At 41.0% G+C, this 17,771-nt stretch overlaps 1 protein-coding gene across 4 annotated transcripts in view; it reads right to left on the bottom strand.

The window, feature by feature from the left end:
- The window catches only part of LOC139750902 (uncharacterized), a 465,731-nt gene that overhangs the window by 288,131 nt on the left and 159,829 nt on the right, over positions 1–17,771 (bottom strand). For all 4 annotated transcript variants that reach the window (XM_071665783.1, XM_071665785.1, XM_071665781.1 and 1 more), the window contains exon 7: positions 1,825–4,637. In XM_071665783.1, the coding sequence (XP_071521884.1) occupies positions 1,825–4,637 (2,813 nt within the window). The remainder of the gene's footprint in view (positions 1–1,824; positions 4,638–17,771) is intronic.

Genomic DNA, 17,771 nt, shown 5'->3' with positions numbered 1-17,771 from the left:
GAATCAGTAAAGAGTTTTTGTCAGAGTAAACGATTCCTGAATTCAAAGTGTTACCAACTAATCTGAAACTTTGTGCATGCTACTACCTGCTCAATCACCATTCTCTCATACAACTTACTAACTACAGTCAACAAACTTACACTTCTGTTATTTGAAAGTCCCTCCCCCCCCAACTTTAAACAAAGGAAATATACAGGGATGCTGCTAATCCTCAGGCACTTCTCCAAGAGTCATTCATACAATGAAAATCCAAATTAACCAATCATCAATATAATCACCCCTTTTATGAAGAAATTCAACTGTAATCCCAGCCACTTCAGTCATGTTGCCATGTTCCATCTTACACAAGGCTTTTACCACCCCTTCTCTTTTTACCAAAGACTTTTGATAACTTGTTCACTTTGCATACATCCACGTTCAGAACATCTGACATCTATCATCCTATCAAAGAACACATTTAACAACCCTTCAAAATACTCACTCCATCTCTTTTTCATCTCATTTCTGACAGTTACTTCTTCCCAATCTACCCCTTTCACCTATGTTCTTACTTATTCCCTTGTTTTTATGACACTATCAATCTCCTTCCAGAATACTTTCTTATCCTACCTGAATGTTGCTGATACTTGTTCATCCCATCTCTCATTTGCCCTCTTTTTCAGCCCCTGTGTACCTTTGTTCTGATCTATTGCTTTCTCTTGTGTATCTCATGATCACTTGCAATCCTCTATTGAAAATACTGCCCATACACATCTTTCTCTTTAACTTGCAACTTAATTTCCTCATCCCACCACTCATCCCTCAGGGTAAGCAAGACATGATAGGTAATGATAGACCTCTTATTGCTATGTAGTGAATACTACTTAGCCTTCTTACATAATGATACACCTTTCATCACTACACAGCAAATACTAATTAATCTCAAATACAATTAGCAGTCCACTGCATATCCTTTAAATGTCATATCTAAAAGATAGCTCAGAACTCATGAGCTACTGTTGTGCAAGAAGCCATTAAGCATAACTTAATATCACCAATGATTAAATGAAATTTAACTGCTAACTCAAAAACTTGATTCATAGATCTGTGTGAGGTCCCCTTTACTTAGCAATGCAGATCCACATGAAGGTCTGCTTCAAGATGTAACTGCAAATATGGGATTGAACTCGTAGGGCCCATAATGCATGCTTCAAGCGGAAAAATCAGATAATGTGAAAAGCACATGAAGTACAACTACTAGCAATGCATGGTTTCAACACTACCACTCAAGCAAATGCTACTCCATCAATGACATAACTACAGCTAAACACAAATATACCAATAACACTGAAAAAATGAAAACTGCAGAACTAGATATGCTAGAAAATGCCCAAATTTAGGAAGTCTTCAACAAAGCACCAATAATGCTATGTAATTACCAACAGTATTGAAATGCCAAATATCATAGCAATAATTACTAAATTACATAAATTCACAAAAACATTAACAAATGTCATACAATGTTTAATACTCTAACAATATTGGGAAGCCACACATTACAAACCCAAAATACTGGGAAAGCCAAATGTGGTTTCATAAAAGAAAAAAAATTGCAAATACCAGCATGATGAAAAATCACAAATGAATGCACATACATCCCATAACAAGCACTTTAAGAATAACCTCCTGCAACGTTTTGTTAACTGCTTCACAACAGCAACAAATTTCTTTCCAAAATAGTGAATACACAACAATACATCTAAAGCACCCCTAATAATGCCAGTTAAGTGAATTAACCAGTTTTCAATCATTTTATCATCTGATACAATGAGGTGGAGTACTTACAGAAGTGACGTTGGTACAAAACTACGGAAGAGATCTCCCCAAGTCAAGTACTCTGCTTCCTCAACTGTCCCAAGCAACTTTGAGGAAATTGTTCTTCTGCGTCTTTTAGCATCACGTTCCTGCCGTCTACCCCAATAATCAAGCTGCTCCAGTTCTCTTTCTAAGCCTCGTTTATGACGTTTATGACGCTTGGCCTCTACAGTAGTTTGTGGCTGAGATCCATTTGTCTTGTCTGAAGTCTCTAATGCTTTGCTTTCACCCTTTGTATCTAAATGTACCTTGTTCAAACTATTTGCAATATTTTCCTCTGAGTCCTTGTCAACCTTGACATTTTCTTCCTTATTCTTTGCTGCACTTTCTTTTGTATTAGTACTGCTTTCTTGTTGAGCTTTATCACCATCTTTGTCATTTCTCTTTTCTTTCAATAAATCATCAGATTCTTCTTCCCTCTTTTTTGTTATCTGTTTATGTGTATTACCAGTAGTTTCTTCTTCCTGACTTCCAGTCTCTTGTTCTTCTTCATCTTCATCCTCTCCATCCTCTGTTTCCTCTACTCCTTCCTTTTCCAGTTCATCTTGCTCCTCTAAATCTTCTTCCATTACATTACCTTCTTGTTCAGAACTTTCTTGCTGAGTATCCCCTTCTTCCTGTTCTATACCTTCTCCTTGGTCCACTTCTTCATCATGTTCTGTCCCTTCTTGGTCCATGCCTTCTTGTTCTGTCTCTTCTTCATGGTCTACACCTTCCTCTTGCTCTGTCCCTTCTTGGTCTGTACCTTCCTCTAGTTCCATCCCTTCTTCTTGATCAGTATTATCTTCTTGTTCTGTCCCTTCTTCTTGATCTATACCCTCTTCTCGTTCTGTCCCATCTTCTTGGTCTATGCCCTCTTCTTGTTCTGTCCCTTCAACTTGCTCTATACCATCTTCTTGGTCAATACCCTCCTCTTGCTCTGGCCCCTGCTCATGGTCTGCACCTTCTTGCTCTACCCCTTCTTGATCCACACCTTGTTCTGTCCCTTCTTCCTGGTCAATGCCGTCTTCCATCTCTGTACCTTCTTCCTGGTCGATATCCTCTTCCTGGTCCAAGCCCTCTTCTTGTTCTACCCCTTCATTGTCTATTCCTTCTTCTTGTTCTGTTCCCTCTTCTTGTTCCATTCCATCATCTTGGTCAATACCTTCTTCCTGATCCATGTCATCATCTTCCTCATACACACCACCATCAAAATATTCAACATACTCAGTATCATAATCAAAATCTGTTTCTGGAAGCCCTAATATTTCTGTGGGTTGAAGAGCCATGATGCCCTTGAGGGCATTAACTGCTGCCTCTGTCTCTGTAACCTCAGAACTAATGACACCTTCTAGACCTTCATCATCTTCCTGTAACATTTCATTTTCTCCTGATCCACCATCTTCTTCCCCCTCTTCTGGTTCCTCTTCCAGTTCTTCTTCATCTTGTCTACTGTCTTCTCTATCTTCTTCCATTTCATCAGCATCTTCATCTTCTTGATCAAAGCCTTCACATAGGGATACTTCTTTCTCCCTTTCTTCACCAGATGGTATTCTACTAACATTTACAGTTTTGACTGCTTTGCTAACTTCCTCACCATATCTAGCACCAGTATTTGTAATGCCTGTATTCATATTTTCCCTTGCATGTTTTTGTAGCAGGTCAGGTCTTTCTTCATTCTCCTTTTCTCTGTTTTTCTCATCACAAGTACTTGACTTCATGTCATTAAGACAAACATCATTCCCATGAGAAGAAAGCTCTCCTAATTCCCCTTCAGATATTTCCTCTGTCTCAACATCATGTTTATTTTCTTCTCCATCTAATTTCTTTGCTAATTCAGCATTTTCTGCCTTACTTACTGCCTCTGGAATTATCTCATTTAGTACTCCAGTGTCTGAAATTGCTGTTTCACCATCTTTCTCCCTTTCCTCAACCTGCTCTTCCCCAGTATCAGTTGGTTTTTCCTTGACCAACTCAATAAATCCATCTTCATCAAGCATATTAGTGGTAAAACCTTGGAAATCATTTTCAGAATCTAATAATGTAATTTGCAATTTTCTACCTGAATCTGCCTTTCCTGTACATTTGGTTGTCTCAGAGTTCTTTCCCTTACCAGTTTCCTGATCTACATTTTCTGTGTTTGTTTTTTCTATTGTCTTTGAAGAGCTCTCAGCAGGAGTGCTCTCTTCTAACTCTTCACCTAATTTACATTCACTGTTTTCTTCAGCCTCAGTAACTTCCATTACATCCTGTTTGCATTCCCTAGAAATATTCGCCTTATCAGCCATTTCCTGATCTGAACAATTTTTGTCATCAAATGTTACTTTCCCTTGTGCGTAACCATCTCTCTCTTCAGTCTCTTTCAAATCATCATCTGGTCGTGAGAATGTGTCACTATCAACTGACCTTCTCTTTTCACTAACTCGGAAAGAATCTTGGCTTTCACCAAGTTCAATTGTACGTCGACGACTAGAAATGCGCAAGGGACTTCCCTGAGGAGCTTCAGATAGACTTCTTTTTTCTTCACTGTTCTGGTATTGGTACAAATCATCTTTGCTCTCTTCTTTTTCATCTCTCTCATAAGCTTTACTTCTTGAATTGTTCTCTCTACTTTCTTTCATAATTTCCATCTCTTTTCCCACTCCATTTTCAACATCATCTCCCTCGTGAACATTTTCTTTCAATGTTTCTGTATTTGGAAATGCATTTTCATTTAAATCCTTTTTGTCTTCTCTATCACTCTCACTTAATTTTTCTTCTTTGGGGTTCATAGCATCAAATACATCAATTCTTGCAGCAAACTCCTGAAAAAACAAAAATATGTCATGAAACTAAAACATACATAAGGTAAATGATAAAACCACCTAAAAATATGTATAAATGTAGATTTTGAACAAAGCTTTACAAAAGGCAGAAGTGTATGAGCATTTGAGATAGCCCTTGATCATCGGAAATAGGGTTAAAACATTTTTAACACTAAAAATGAGTGACGCCATGAGAATTCATCCCTTGTGACTATCATCAAATGTACAAAGTCAGTGCATCCTTGTCCACAGTGTCTAGCTATCATACCACAAACTTCCCAGGGCAAAGTCTACATGGTAGAGTATACCTAGCCATCACAATTCATTTACTGATTGCTGGCATCTGACAGGCATGTCACTATCCATGGTCAAGAAATGGTTTTTTGAAGAGGCGAAAGGGGATGGAAGGGAAGTGAAGCTAAATGGATACTCAAAGAACTCAGCTTTTACTGCAGTGATGGCTTTTGATTGTTTAAAACATACCATACACTCATCAACTATGGGCACAGCCATTTAAGCATCTTAAAACACACCAACATGAATGAAGGACTCAAGATACACCTAGCAAACAAAATAAAGAAAAGCTTACCCTTTATGATAACTCATCTCCCACTCTAAACCATCTTATTTTGAATGTGGTATACTTAAAGCCAGACATGGGAGGTCGACCAAGTCCAAGTTCATATCATTGAACTAAGCTGCTTTTCAAATGCCAAAGAACTTTACTAATTACATTTAATGAAAAAATCCCTTAAGAGGTGAGATTAGATGCTACCCAGTGTTGACCCTATGATGCAAAAACAGATCCCACTACAAGATTAACTCAGATATATTCTTGCTGATAAAAGCTCAATCCCCATCCTGCAACATGTTAACACACTGGTACACTGTATAGCTTGCAAAATGGAACTAGACTGCTAAAAATTTTGGAAGCAATGCTTTAGAGTAACAGAAGTCACTTGCAACCTAACAACAAAGCCTCCCCCAAAAAGAAAAAAGATAACTCACATTCAACCGTAAACCATAAGAAGTGTAATGGCAACATGAGGGTGGGAAGCCAGATTTATGTGGCTACCAGACGGAGCTCTTGTATTAAAGCTTATACATTGGTTAGTTTGTTGGTAAGGCTCTAGGCTTACCAACTGTCTAGGTTATCAAGGCCATCAACATCAAGCTACATCCACCAATCAAAAAATCTACAACACCTTCTTCAGGTATTAAAGATAAATCTAAGACTCATTACATTTTCCCTGTGCATGTGGCCTATATTATAGTATCTAATGATATCTATGAAATTCCCTCGAAGGGGGTGGCCACAGCAAAAGAGTCTCCATAACTGGTAAACACTGATGAAAATGTCTTTCTTTCATTTATTCATGCAAATGATGTTCTGGGAATGTAAATGACATAAATGCATAAGTAACACCTATAATATATAAAAATACATATAAAATGTTCTGGAAGGAGGTAAATAAACTGCGTAAGACAAGGGAGCAAATGGGAACTTCAGTGAAGGGCACAAATGGGGAGGTGATAACAAGTAGTGGTGATGTGAGAAGGAGATGGAGTGAGTATTTTCAAGGTTTGTTGAATGTGTTTGATGATAGAGTGGCAGATATAGGGTGTTTTGGTCGAGGTGGTGTGCAAAGTGAGAGGGTTAGGGAAAATGATTTGGTAAACAGAGAAGAGGTAGTAAAAGCTTTGCGGAAGATGAAAGCCGGCAAGGCAGCAGGTTTGGATGGTATTGCAGTGGAATTTATTAAAAAAGGGGGTGACTGTATAATTGACTGGTTGGTAAGGTTATTTAATGTATGTATGACTCATGGTGAGGTGCCTGAGGATTGGCGGAATGCGTGCATAGTGCCATTGTACAAAGGCAAAGGGGATAAGAGTGAGTGCTCAAATTACAGAGGTATAAGTTTGTTGAGTATTCCTGGGAAATCATATGGGAGGGTATTGACTGAGAGGGTGAAGGCATGTACAGAGCATCAGATTGGGGAAGAGCAGTGTGGTTTCAGAAGTGGTAGAGGATGTGTGGATCAGGTGTTTGCTTTGAAGAATGTATGTGAGAAATACTTAGAAAAGCAAATGGATTTGTATGTAGCATTTATGGATCTGGAGAAGGCATATGATAGAGTTGATAGAGATGCTCTGTGGAAGGTATTAAGAATATATGGTGTGGGAGGCAAGTTGTTAGAAGCAGTGAAAAGTTTTTATCGAGGATGTAAGGCATGTGTACGTGTAGGAAGAGAGGAAAGTGATTGGTTCTCAGTGAATGTAGGTTTGTGGCAGTGGTGTGTGATGTCTCCATGGTTGTTTAATTTGTTTAGGGATGGGGTTGTTGGGGAGGTAAATGCAAGAGTTTTGGAAAGAGGGGCAAGTATAAAGTCTGTTGGGGATGAGAGAGCTTGGGAAGTGAGTCAGTTGTTGTTCGCTGATGACACAGCACTGGTGGCTGATTCATGTGAGAAACTGCAGAAGCTGGTGACTGAGTTTGGTAAAGTGTGTGAAAGAAGAAAGTCAAGAGTAAATGTGAATAAGAGCAAGGTTATTAGGTACAGTAGGGTTGAGGGTCAAGTCAATTGGGAGGTAAGTTTGAATGGAGAAAAACTGGAGGAAGTAAAGTGTTTTAGATATCTGGGAGTGGATCTGGCAGCGGATGGAACCATGGAAGCGGAAGTGGATCATAGGGCGGGGGAGGGGGCGAAAATCCTGGGAGCCTTGAAGAATGTGTGGAAGTCGAGAACATTATCTCAGAAAGCAAAAATGGGTATGTTTGAAGGAATAGTGGTTCCAACAATGTTGTATGGTTGCGAGGCGTGGGCTATGGATAGAGTTGTGCGCAGGAGGATGGATGTGCTGGAAATGAGATGTTTGAGGACAATGTGTGGTGTGAGGTGGTTTGATCGAGTAAGTAACGTAAGGGTAAGAGAGATGTGTGGAAATAAAAAGAGTGTGGTTGAGAGAGCAGAAGAGGGTGTTTTGAAATGGTTTGGGCACATGGAGAGAATGAGTGAGGAAAGATTGACCAAGAGGATATATGTGTCGGAGGTGGAGGGAACGAGGAGAAGAGGGAGACCAAATTGGAGGTGGAAGGATGGAGTGAAAAAGATTTTGTGTGATCAGGGCCTGAACATGCAGGAGGGTGAAAGGAGGGCAAGGAATAGAGTGAATTGGATCGATGTGGTATACCGGGGTTGATGTGCTGTCAGTGGATTGAATCAGGGCATGTGAAGCGTCTGGGGTGAACCATGGAAAGCTGTGTAGGTATGTATATTTGCGTGTGTGGATGTATGTATATACATGTGTATGGGGATGGGTTGGGCCATTTCTTTTGTCTGTTTCCTTGCGCTACCTCACAAACGCAGGAGACAGCGACAAAGCAAAAAACAAATAAATAAAAAAAATAAAAAATAAATAAAAAATGTGTAAATGATATATATATATGGGACATGTAACATCAAAACTGAAAAGAAAACCATAAAGTGTGTTAAGTATTTAGATTTATATAGAAAAAATCGAGAAAAAAACATTATCTTACAAAAATTAAGGAGCATCTATCCAGGTCAATAGGAAAGTGCAGCGGTTGATTAAGAGGGCAAATGACAGTTGGAGTGAGCAATTAGTTAAAATAAGATATTTTGGCAGGAAGTTAATAATAAAGTACAAAAAGGAACAGAACAAACAGAAACATAAATTTACGTGTAGAGAGGGGAAGCAGTAACAGGTAGTGATGAAGTGAGTATTTTGATGGACTACTGAATGTCTTCAATGATAAGGTGTATGCCCCCCTACCATAGGAGATTTGGTGATAGGGTGTTTGGGTCTAGGTGGTATGTGAGGTGAAAGACTCATGGAGTGGTTTGCTGAAGAGAGAAAAGCCTAACAAAAGATAAAACATGGCAAGGTGGATGGTACTGCTGCTGAATCTATCAATAAGAAAGGGGGGGGTGATTGTTGCTGACTAGTAATTTTGGATTTTCAAAGTATGTATGAATCATGGTGAGGTGCCTGAGGCAGAATGCCTATGCAGTCCTACTGTATAAAGGTAAGATGGGCAAAGATAAGCAATGGCACTACAGATATAAGTTATTTAGTGTATCTGGTTGTGAGGAATCATGGTAATTTATAAAAGTAAGGGTTATCCCTGGGGATAGGGGAGAAAGAATACTTCCCACGTATTCCCTGCGTGTTGTAAAAGGCGACTAAAAGGGAGGGAGCAGGGGGCCGGAAATCCTCCCCTCTCATTTTTTTTTAATTTTCCAAAAGAAGAAACAGAGAAGGGGCCAAGTGAGGCTATTCCCTCTAAGGCTCAGTCCTCTGTTCTTAAAACTACCTCACTAATGTGGGAAATGGCAAATATGTGGAAAAAAAATAAGTAAGGGTATTAGTTAAGAAGTGAAAAGAGACAGGTTATTTGGATTATAAGGATGAATGTAGAGAACTTAAAAGTGGAGTGTTTTATACACCAGGGAGTGGAAATGGCAGGGAATGGAACCATGAGGGCTGAATGAGCCACTGGGTGAGTAAGATGGCAATGATTTTGGGCACACTGAAGTATATATGAAAAGAAAGGTCTCTGTCTTAAAGGGCAGACATGGATATATCTGATGGTATAGTAGTCCTTTCAATGCTGTATGGATGTGAAGCACTGGCCTTAGACTTAAATGTTCAGGACAGGGTGAATGCACTGGAAATGAGGAAAATATGTGGTGTGAGGGTTAACTGAATAAGAAATGAAAGAGTAAGAGAGAGATGCATTAGCAGGAGTGTGCATGAGAGCTGAAGATGGTGTGCTGAAATGATCTGGACAACTGGAGAGGATAACTGAGAAAAGAATGACAAAGAGGGTATGCATGTCAGAAGCTGAAGGACCAAAGAAAAGGGGGAACCAAGCAGAAGGTAGAAAAATGGAGTGAAAGATGCTTTGAAGGCTTGTGGCCTGAACATGCAGTAAGGAGGGTTCAAGGAATGCAGGGATAAAGCAACTGGAGGGATATGGTATGTAAGGAATAACATGCTGTCAATGGGCTGAATCAGGGCACATGAACTGGTTAAGGAAAACAAGAAAGAGATGCAGTGTACAGAGGATTGTGTGTGAAAACTGAAAATGGTGTGCTGAAATGGTTTGGACATTAAGAGAGGATAAGTGAGGAAAGGATGACTAAGAGGGTATAAGTCAGAAGTTGAAGAACCAAAGAAAAGGGGGAAACCAAGAAGGTAGAAAGATGCTTTGAAGGCTTGTGACCTCAACATGCAGTAAGGATGGTTCAAGGGGTGGATATGGTTAACATGGGATAACATGCCATCAATGGGCTGGACCAGGGCACATGAAGTGGATAAGGAAAACAACATAAAGGCCTGTGGGGCCTGACTGTGGGTAAGGGGCTCCAGTTTTTGCGCATTACTTACGATTGCCACCTTTTCGTCTGTTTCTAGCACTACATCACTAACATGGGAAATGGTGAACACAAGTGAAAAAAATTATGTTTTGTTCTGTGAGATGGTATAAATTTTGACTTAGCAGTCAGAAGTGCCTCGGTGCTCTTTGCTGCAAAATTCACCATGACAGATCTAATATCCTTTTTGTTGCAATTTTTCAGTGTTCTATCATTGCATCTTTTCAAATAGAACTTTTTTGTGTGCTTTTGAGTGTATAGCTAGTTGTGTATCATATTGTAGAACTGGAAAATGCAATAAACTGTGAGGTAAAGGAAAGAAAAATACTCCTATGTGTGTACTTGGGAAACAATGTGCAGATCTGGGAAACGTGAAACTCTTGTAAGCCTAACATACAAAAGAGTGCCTTTTCTTCGATTTTTTTCTTTTTCCAGAGTGTTATCACTTCACATTTTGAGACAGAACTATTGTCCTTCTTCTAAATCTTTTTTTTAGTCAACAGCTTTTTTTCATACCTTGGAGCCTGAAAAGCACTACATATTGTGAGAAAAAAAGGAAATATACATGTTCAAGTCACCTAATCTGGGGAAACATGGCAACAAAGAGGAAACCCAGATCCCAGTAGTGTAAGGAACTTGGTCAATGCTCATAAAGTCAAAGCTTTGGTACCATTTTTCAGGTCTTTTACTATGCCTTATTTCTGGCAACAAAATTTGTTTTGTATTTCAGCATGCTAGCTGGTCAAGAGTGCTCTGTGTGTGGTGGGAAGTTTGGCCTCAAGTTTTACAGTAATCTTGTGATGCCTTTGATCTCCAGATTTTTCATGGACAGACTGACCCTGAAGGAAAAAATGACTGTAGCTACTGATAAATCAACTTTTAACATAGAGGGGTTGATGTCCTGCAGGGTACTGTCAAATCCAGCTTGCTGAGAGAATCAGAGAGTAAGCTATCAATATTGGGAAGCAGCACTGTGGGTGTTGAGACACTCCAAAGTAATCCTTCTTCTCTCCCCAAGGGAAGCTGACCCTTCCAAGTAGTGCAAAAAGATGCAAAATCACATTAACACCTACCTCTGATGCCAATAATAAAAAAAAAATTGGCTTCATCCTTACATGATGTCAAGGACAGCAAACACAAAATAAGGCTCACTGATGACTCTATGATCCAAGGACACCTAGAGAACTGTTGTCCCAGAAACTCTCCACGACTGAAACATTTTTGTTTACCAGGTGCCAAGATACATGATGTTGCCAATGCTGTAGAGGTTTGTGAATGCACCAATGATAACACACTTGTGATTTGTTCTGTAGGTACATATGATGTACTGGAGGAGAGACTGGAGGAGCTGCTGGTGAAATATAGCTGGCTTACTTGACATTTCTGAGATATGAATAATAATATTGTGATTTCAGCAGTTCATCCCAGGATCAACACCAACAAGCCTTCTTAAGTAAAGAGTTCAGTATAATAACCGATTAGTGAAACTCTGTTTCCAGGAATTAGCTGAGTTCATAAACTTGTGACAGCATTTCTTCATGCAGTCTGATATGTTCATGAAGCATGGACTGCACCTGAATGAAGAAGGCACTACACATTTGGTAGGCTACATAGTGAGCCTACATGTGCGTTTTGGTAAAAAAACAGCCTAAGTGGAGCAGACGAATCCCCCTTCATAGCCACCCTTTAAAATATGTCTCAACCTCACCTACAAATATCTTATGTTGACGCTTGGAGTATTATCCCTGGGGATAGGGGAGAAATAATACTTCCCACATATTCCCCATGTTGTAGAAGGCGACTAAAAGGGGAGGGAGCAGGGGGGTGGAAACCCTTCCCCCCCTTGTATTTCATTTTCTAAAAGGGGAAACAGAAGAAGGAGTCAAGAAGGGAGTGCTCATCCTCAAAGACTCAAGATGTGTGGGGATGTAACCAAGATGAGAAGAAAGAAAAGATAGGTGGCATGTTTGAGAAAAGAAACCTGGATGTTCTAGCTCTGAGTGAAACAAAGTTCAAGGGTAAATGGGAAGAAAGGTTTGGAAAAGTCTTGGAAGTAAAGTCAGGGGTGGTTGAGAGGACAAGAGCTAAGGAAGGAGTAGCATTACTCCTGAAGCAAGAGTTGTGGGAGTGTGCGATAGAGTGTAAGAAAGTAAATTCTAGATTGATGTGGGTAAAACTGAAAGTGAATGGAGAGAAGTGGGTGATTATTGGTGCTTATGCACCTGGTCATGAAAAGAATGATCATGAGAGACAAGTGTTTTGGGAACACTGAGTGAGTGTGTTGGTAGCTTTGGTGCACGAGACCGGGTATTAGAGATGGGTGATTTAAATGCAAAGGTGACTAATGTGGCAGCTGAGGGTATAGCTGGTGTAAATGGGGTACTCAGCGTTGTGAATGGAAACAGTGAAGAGTTTATGGATTTGTGTACTGAAAAAAGACTGGTGAGTGGGAATATCTGGTTTAAAAAGAAAGACATATATAAGTATATATATGGGAGTAGGAGAGACAGTCAAAGGGGATTATTGGCATGGGTGACGATATGTAAAGGTCTTCAAAAACAAAGAGAGAATGTTGGGAGAAGAAAGTGGTGAGAGTGAGTGAGCTTGGAAAAGACAATTGTGTAGGGAAGTACTAGGAGAGATCATGTGTAGAATGGCAAAAGGTGAGAGCAAATGATGTGAAAGGAAATGGGTGAGGAATGGGATGTATTTAGGGAAGCAGTGATGGCATGTGCAAAAGATGCATGCGGCATGAGAAAGGTGGGAGGTGAAAAGATTAGAAAGGGTGGTGAGTAATTGGATGAAAAAGTAAAGTTGCTTGTGAAAGAGAAAAGAGAGGCATTTGGACAATACTTACAAGAAAGGAGTGCAAATAACTGGGAGATGTATAAAAGAAAGCAGCAGGTCAAGAAGAGGGTGCAAGGGATGAAAAAGAGGGCAAATGAGAGTTGGAGTGAAGTATACGTATGTAAGTAGGAGAGATGGCCAGAGAGCGTTATTGGATTACGTGTTAATTGACAGGCGCGCGAAAGAGAGACTTTTGGATGTTAATGTGCTGAGAGGTGCAACTGGAGGGATGTCTGATCATTATCTTGTGGAGGCTAAGGTGAAGATTTGTATGGGTTTTCAGAAAAGAAGAGCGAATGTTGGGGTGAAGAGGGTGGTGAGAGTAAGTGAGCTTGGGAAGGAGACTTGTGTGAGGAAGTACCAGGAGAGACTGAGTACAGAATGGAAAAAGGTGAGAACAATGGCAGTAAGGGGAGTGGGGGAGGAATGGGAAGTATTTAGGGAATCAGTGATGGAGTGCACAAAAGATGCTTGTGGCATGAGAAGCGTGGGAGGTGGGTTGATTAGAAAGGGTAGTGAGTGGTGGGATGAAGAAGTAAGATTATTACTGAAAGAGAAGAGAGAGGCATTTGGACGATTTTTGCAGGGAAAAAATGCAATTGAGTGGGAGATGTATAAAAGAAAGAGACAGGAGGTCAAGAGAAAGGTGCAAGAGGTGAAAAAGAGGGCAAATGAGAGTTGGGGTGAGAGAGTATCATTAAATTTTAGGGAGAATAAAAAGATGTTCTGGAAGGAGGTAAATAAAGTGCGTAAGACAAGGGAGCAAATGGGAACTCCAGTGAAGGGCGCTAATGGGGAAGTGATAACAAGTAGTGGTGATGTGAGAAGGAGATGGAGTGAGTATTTTGAAGGTTTGTTGAATGTGTTTGATGATAGAGTGGCAGATATAGGGTGTTTTGGTCGAGGTGGTGTGCAAAGTAAGAGGGTTAGGGAAAATGATTTGGTAAACAGAGAAGAGGTAGTAAAAGCTTTGCGGAAGATGAAAGCCAGCAAGGCAGCAGGTTTGGATGGTATTGCAGTGGAATCTACCAAAAAAGGGGGTGACTGTATTGTTGACTGGTTGGTAAGGTTATTTAATGTATGTATGACTCATGGTGAGGTGCCTGAGGATTGGCGGAATGCGTGCATAGTGCCATTGTACAAAGGCAAAGGGGATAAGAGTGAGTGCTCAAATTACAGTGGTATAAGTTTGTTGAGTATTCCTGGTAAATTATATGGGAGGGTATTGATTGAGAGGGTGAAGGCATGTACAGAGCATGAGATTGGGGAAGAGCAGTGTGGTTTCAGAAGTGGTAGAGGATGTGTGGATCAGGTGTTTGCTTTGAAGAATGTATGTGAGAAATACTTAGAAAAGCAAATGGATTTGTATGTAGCATTTATGGATCTGGAGAAGGTATATGATAGAGTTGGTAGAGATGCTCTGTGGAAGGTATTAAGAATATATGGTGTGGGAGGCAAGTTGTTAGAAGCAGTGAAAAGTTTTTATCGAGGATGTAAGGCATGTGTACGTGTAGGAAGAGAGGAAAGTGATTGGTTCTCAGTGAATGTAGGTTTGCGGCAGGGGTGTGTGATGTCTCCATGGTTGTTTAATTTGTTTATGGATGGGGTTGTTAGGGAGGTGAATGCAAGAGTTTTGGAAAGAGGGGCAAGTATGAAGTCTGTTGGGGATGAGAGAGCTTGGGAAGTGAGTCAGTTGTTGTTCGCTGATGATACGGAGCTGGTGGCTGATTCATGTGAGAAACTGCAGAAGCTGGTGACTGAGTTTGGTAAAGTGTGTGAAAGAAGAAAGTTAAGAGTAAATGTGAATAAGAGCAAGGTTATTAGGTACAGTAGGGTTGAGGGTCAAGTCAATTGGGAGGTAAGTTTGAATGGAGAAAAACTGGAGGAAGTAAAGTGTGTTAGATATCTGGGAGTGGATCTGGCAGCGGATGGAACCATGGATGCGGAAGTGAATCATAGGGTGGGGGAGGGGGCGAAAGTCCTGGGAGCCTTGAAGAATGTGTGGAAGTCGAGAACATTATCTCGGAAAGCAAAAACGGGTATGTTTGAAGGAATAGTGGTTCCAACAATGTTGTATGGTTGCGAGGCGTGGGCTATGGATAGAGTTGTTCGCAGGAGGGTGGATGTGCTGGAAATGAGATGTTTGAGGACAATGTGTAGTGTGAGGTGGTTTGATCGAGTAAGTAATGTAAGGGTAAGAGAGATGTGTGGAAATAAAAAGAGCCTGGTTGAGAGAGCAGAAGAGGGTGTTTTGAAATGGTTTGGGCACATGGAGAGAATGAGTGAGGAAAGATTGACCAAGAGGATATATGTATCGGAGGTGGAGGGAACGAGGAGAAGAGGGAGACCAAATTGGAGGTGGAAAGATGGAGTGAAAAAGATTTTGTGTGATCGGGGCCTGAACATGCAGGAGGGTGAAAGGCGGGCAAGGAATAGAGTGAATTGGATCGATGTGGTATACCGGGGTTGACGTGCTGTCAGTGGATTGAATCAGGGCATGTGAAGAGTCTGGAATAAACCATGGAAAGTTGTGTGGGGTCTGGATGTGGAAAGGGAGCTGTGGTTTCGGGCATTATTGCATGACAGCTAGAGACTGAGTGTGAACGAATGGGGCCTTTGTTGTCTTTTCCTAGTGCTACCTCGCACACATGAGGGGGGAGGGGGATGGTATTCCATGTGTGGCGAGGTGGCGATGGGAATGAATAAAGGCAGACAGTGTGAATTGTGTGCATGGGTATATATGTATGTGTCTGTGTGTGTATATATATGTGTACATTGAGATGTATAGGTATGTATATTTGCGTGTGTGGACGTGTATGTATATACATGTGTATGGGGGTGGGTTGGGCCATTTCTTTCTTCTGTTTCCTTGCGCTACCTCACAAACGCGGGAGACAGCGACAAAGCAAAATAAATAAAAAAATTTTTTTTTTTTTTTTTTTTGCTTTGTCGCTGTCTCCCGCGTTTGCGAGGTAGCGCAAGGAAACAGACGAAAGAAATGGCCCAACCCACCCCCATACACATGTATTACATACGTCCACACACGCAAAATATACATACCTACACAGCTTTCCATGGTTTACCCCAGACGCTTCACATGCCCCGATTCAACCCACTGACAGCACGTCAACCCCGGTATACCACATCGCTCCAATTCACTCTATTCCTTGCCCTCCTTTCACCCTCCATTGCATGTTCAGGCCCCGATCACACAAAATCTTTTTCACTCCATCTTTCCACCTCCAATTTGATCTCCCTCTTCTCCTCGTTCCCTCCACCTCCGATACATATATCCTCTTGGTCAATCTTTCCTCACTCATTCTCTCCATGTGCCCAAACCATTTCAAAACACCCTCTTCTGCTCTCTCAACCACGCTCTTTTTATTTCCACACATCTCTCTTACCCTTACGTTACTTACTCGATCAAACCACCTCACACCACACATTGTCCTCAAACATCTCATTTCCAGCACATCCATCCTCCTGCGCACAACTCTATCCATAGCCCACGCCTCGCAACCATACAACATTGTTGGAACCACTATTCCTTCAAACATACCCATTTTTGCTTTCCGAGATAATGTTCTCGACTTCCACACATTCTTCAAGGCCCCCAGAATTTTCGCCCCCTCCCCCACCCTATGATCCACTTCCACTTCCATGGTTCCATCCGCTGCCAGATCCACTCCCAGATATCTAAAACACTTCACTTCCTCCAGTTTTTCTCCATTCAAACTCACCTCCCAATTGACTTGACCCTCAACCCTACTGTACCTAATAACCTTGCTCTTATTCACATTTACTCTTAACTTTCTTCTTTCACACACTTTACCAAACTCAGTCACCAGCTTCTGCAGTTTCTCACATGAATCAGCCACCAGCGCTGTATCATCAGCGAACAACAACTGACTCACTTCCCAAGCTCTCTCATCCCCAACAGACTTAAAGGAGGGAAATAAGGTGCATAAGACAAGAGAACAAATGGGAACACCGGTGATGGGAACTACGGGGGAAGTAATAACAGCTAGTGATGAAATGGGAAAGAGATGGAGCATTTTGAAGGTTTGATGAATGTGTTTGATGACAAAGTGGCAGATGTTGGGTGTTTTGGTCGGGGTGGTGTACGAAGTGAGAGGGTCAGGGAGAATGGTTTGGTTAAGAGAAAAGAGGTACTGCAAGCTTTATTGAAAATGAAATTTGGCAAGGCGGCAGGTTTCGATGGTACTGCAGTAGAATTTATCAAAAAAGGGGGTGGCTGTGTTGTTGACTGATTGGTAAGGATATTCAATGTATGTATGGATCAAGGTGATGTTCCTGAGGATTGGCAGAATGCATGCATAGTGCCACTGTACAAAGGCAAGGGGGATAAAGGTGAGTGTTCTAAGTACAGAGCCATAAGTTTGTTGAGTATTGCCGGGAAATTATATGGAAGGGTATTGATTGAGAGGGAGAAGGTATGTACAGTGTCAGATTAAGGAGGAACAGTGTGGTTTCAGAAGTGGTAGAGGATGTAAGGATCAGGTGTTTGCTTTAAAGAATGTGTATGAGAAATACTTAGAAAAACAGATAGATTTGTACATAGCAATTATGGGTCTGGAGAAAGCATATGATAGGGTTTATAGAGAGGCTTTGTGGAGGGTTTTAAGAGTATATGGTGTGGGAGGTAAGCCACTAGAAGCAAAAATGGGTATGTTTGAAGGAATAGTGGTTCCAACAATGTTGTATGGTTGCGAGGCGTGGGCTATGGATAGAGATGTGCGCAGGAGGATGGATGTGCTGGAAATGAGATGTTTGAGGACAATGTGTGGTGTGAGGTGGTTTGATCGAGTAAGTAACGTAAGGGTAAGAGAGATGTGTGGAAATAAAAAGAGCGTGGTTGAGAGAGCAG

Source organism: Panulirus ornatus, chromosome 10 (assembly GCF_036320965.1).
Source record: "Panulirus ornatus isolate Po-2019 chromosome 10, ASM3632096v1, whole genome shotgun sequence".
In the NCBI taxonomy this organism is placed as follows: Eukaryota; Metazoa; Arthropoda; class Malacostraca; order Decapoda; family Palinuridae; genus Panulirus; species Panulirus ornatus.
This window is presented reverse-complemented; position numbering and strand designations above follow the sequence as displayed.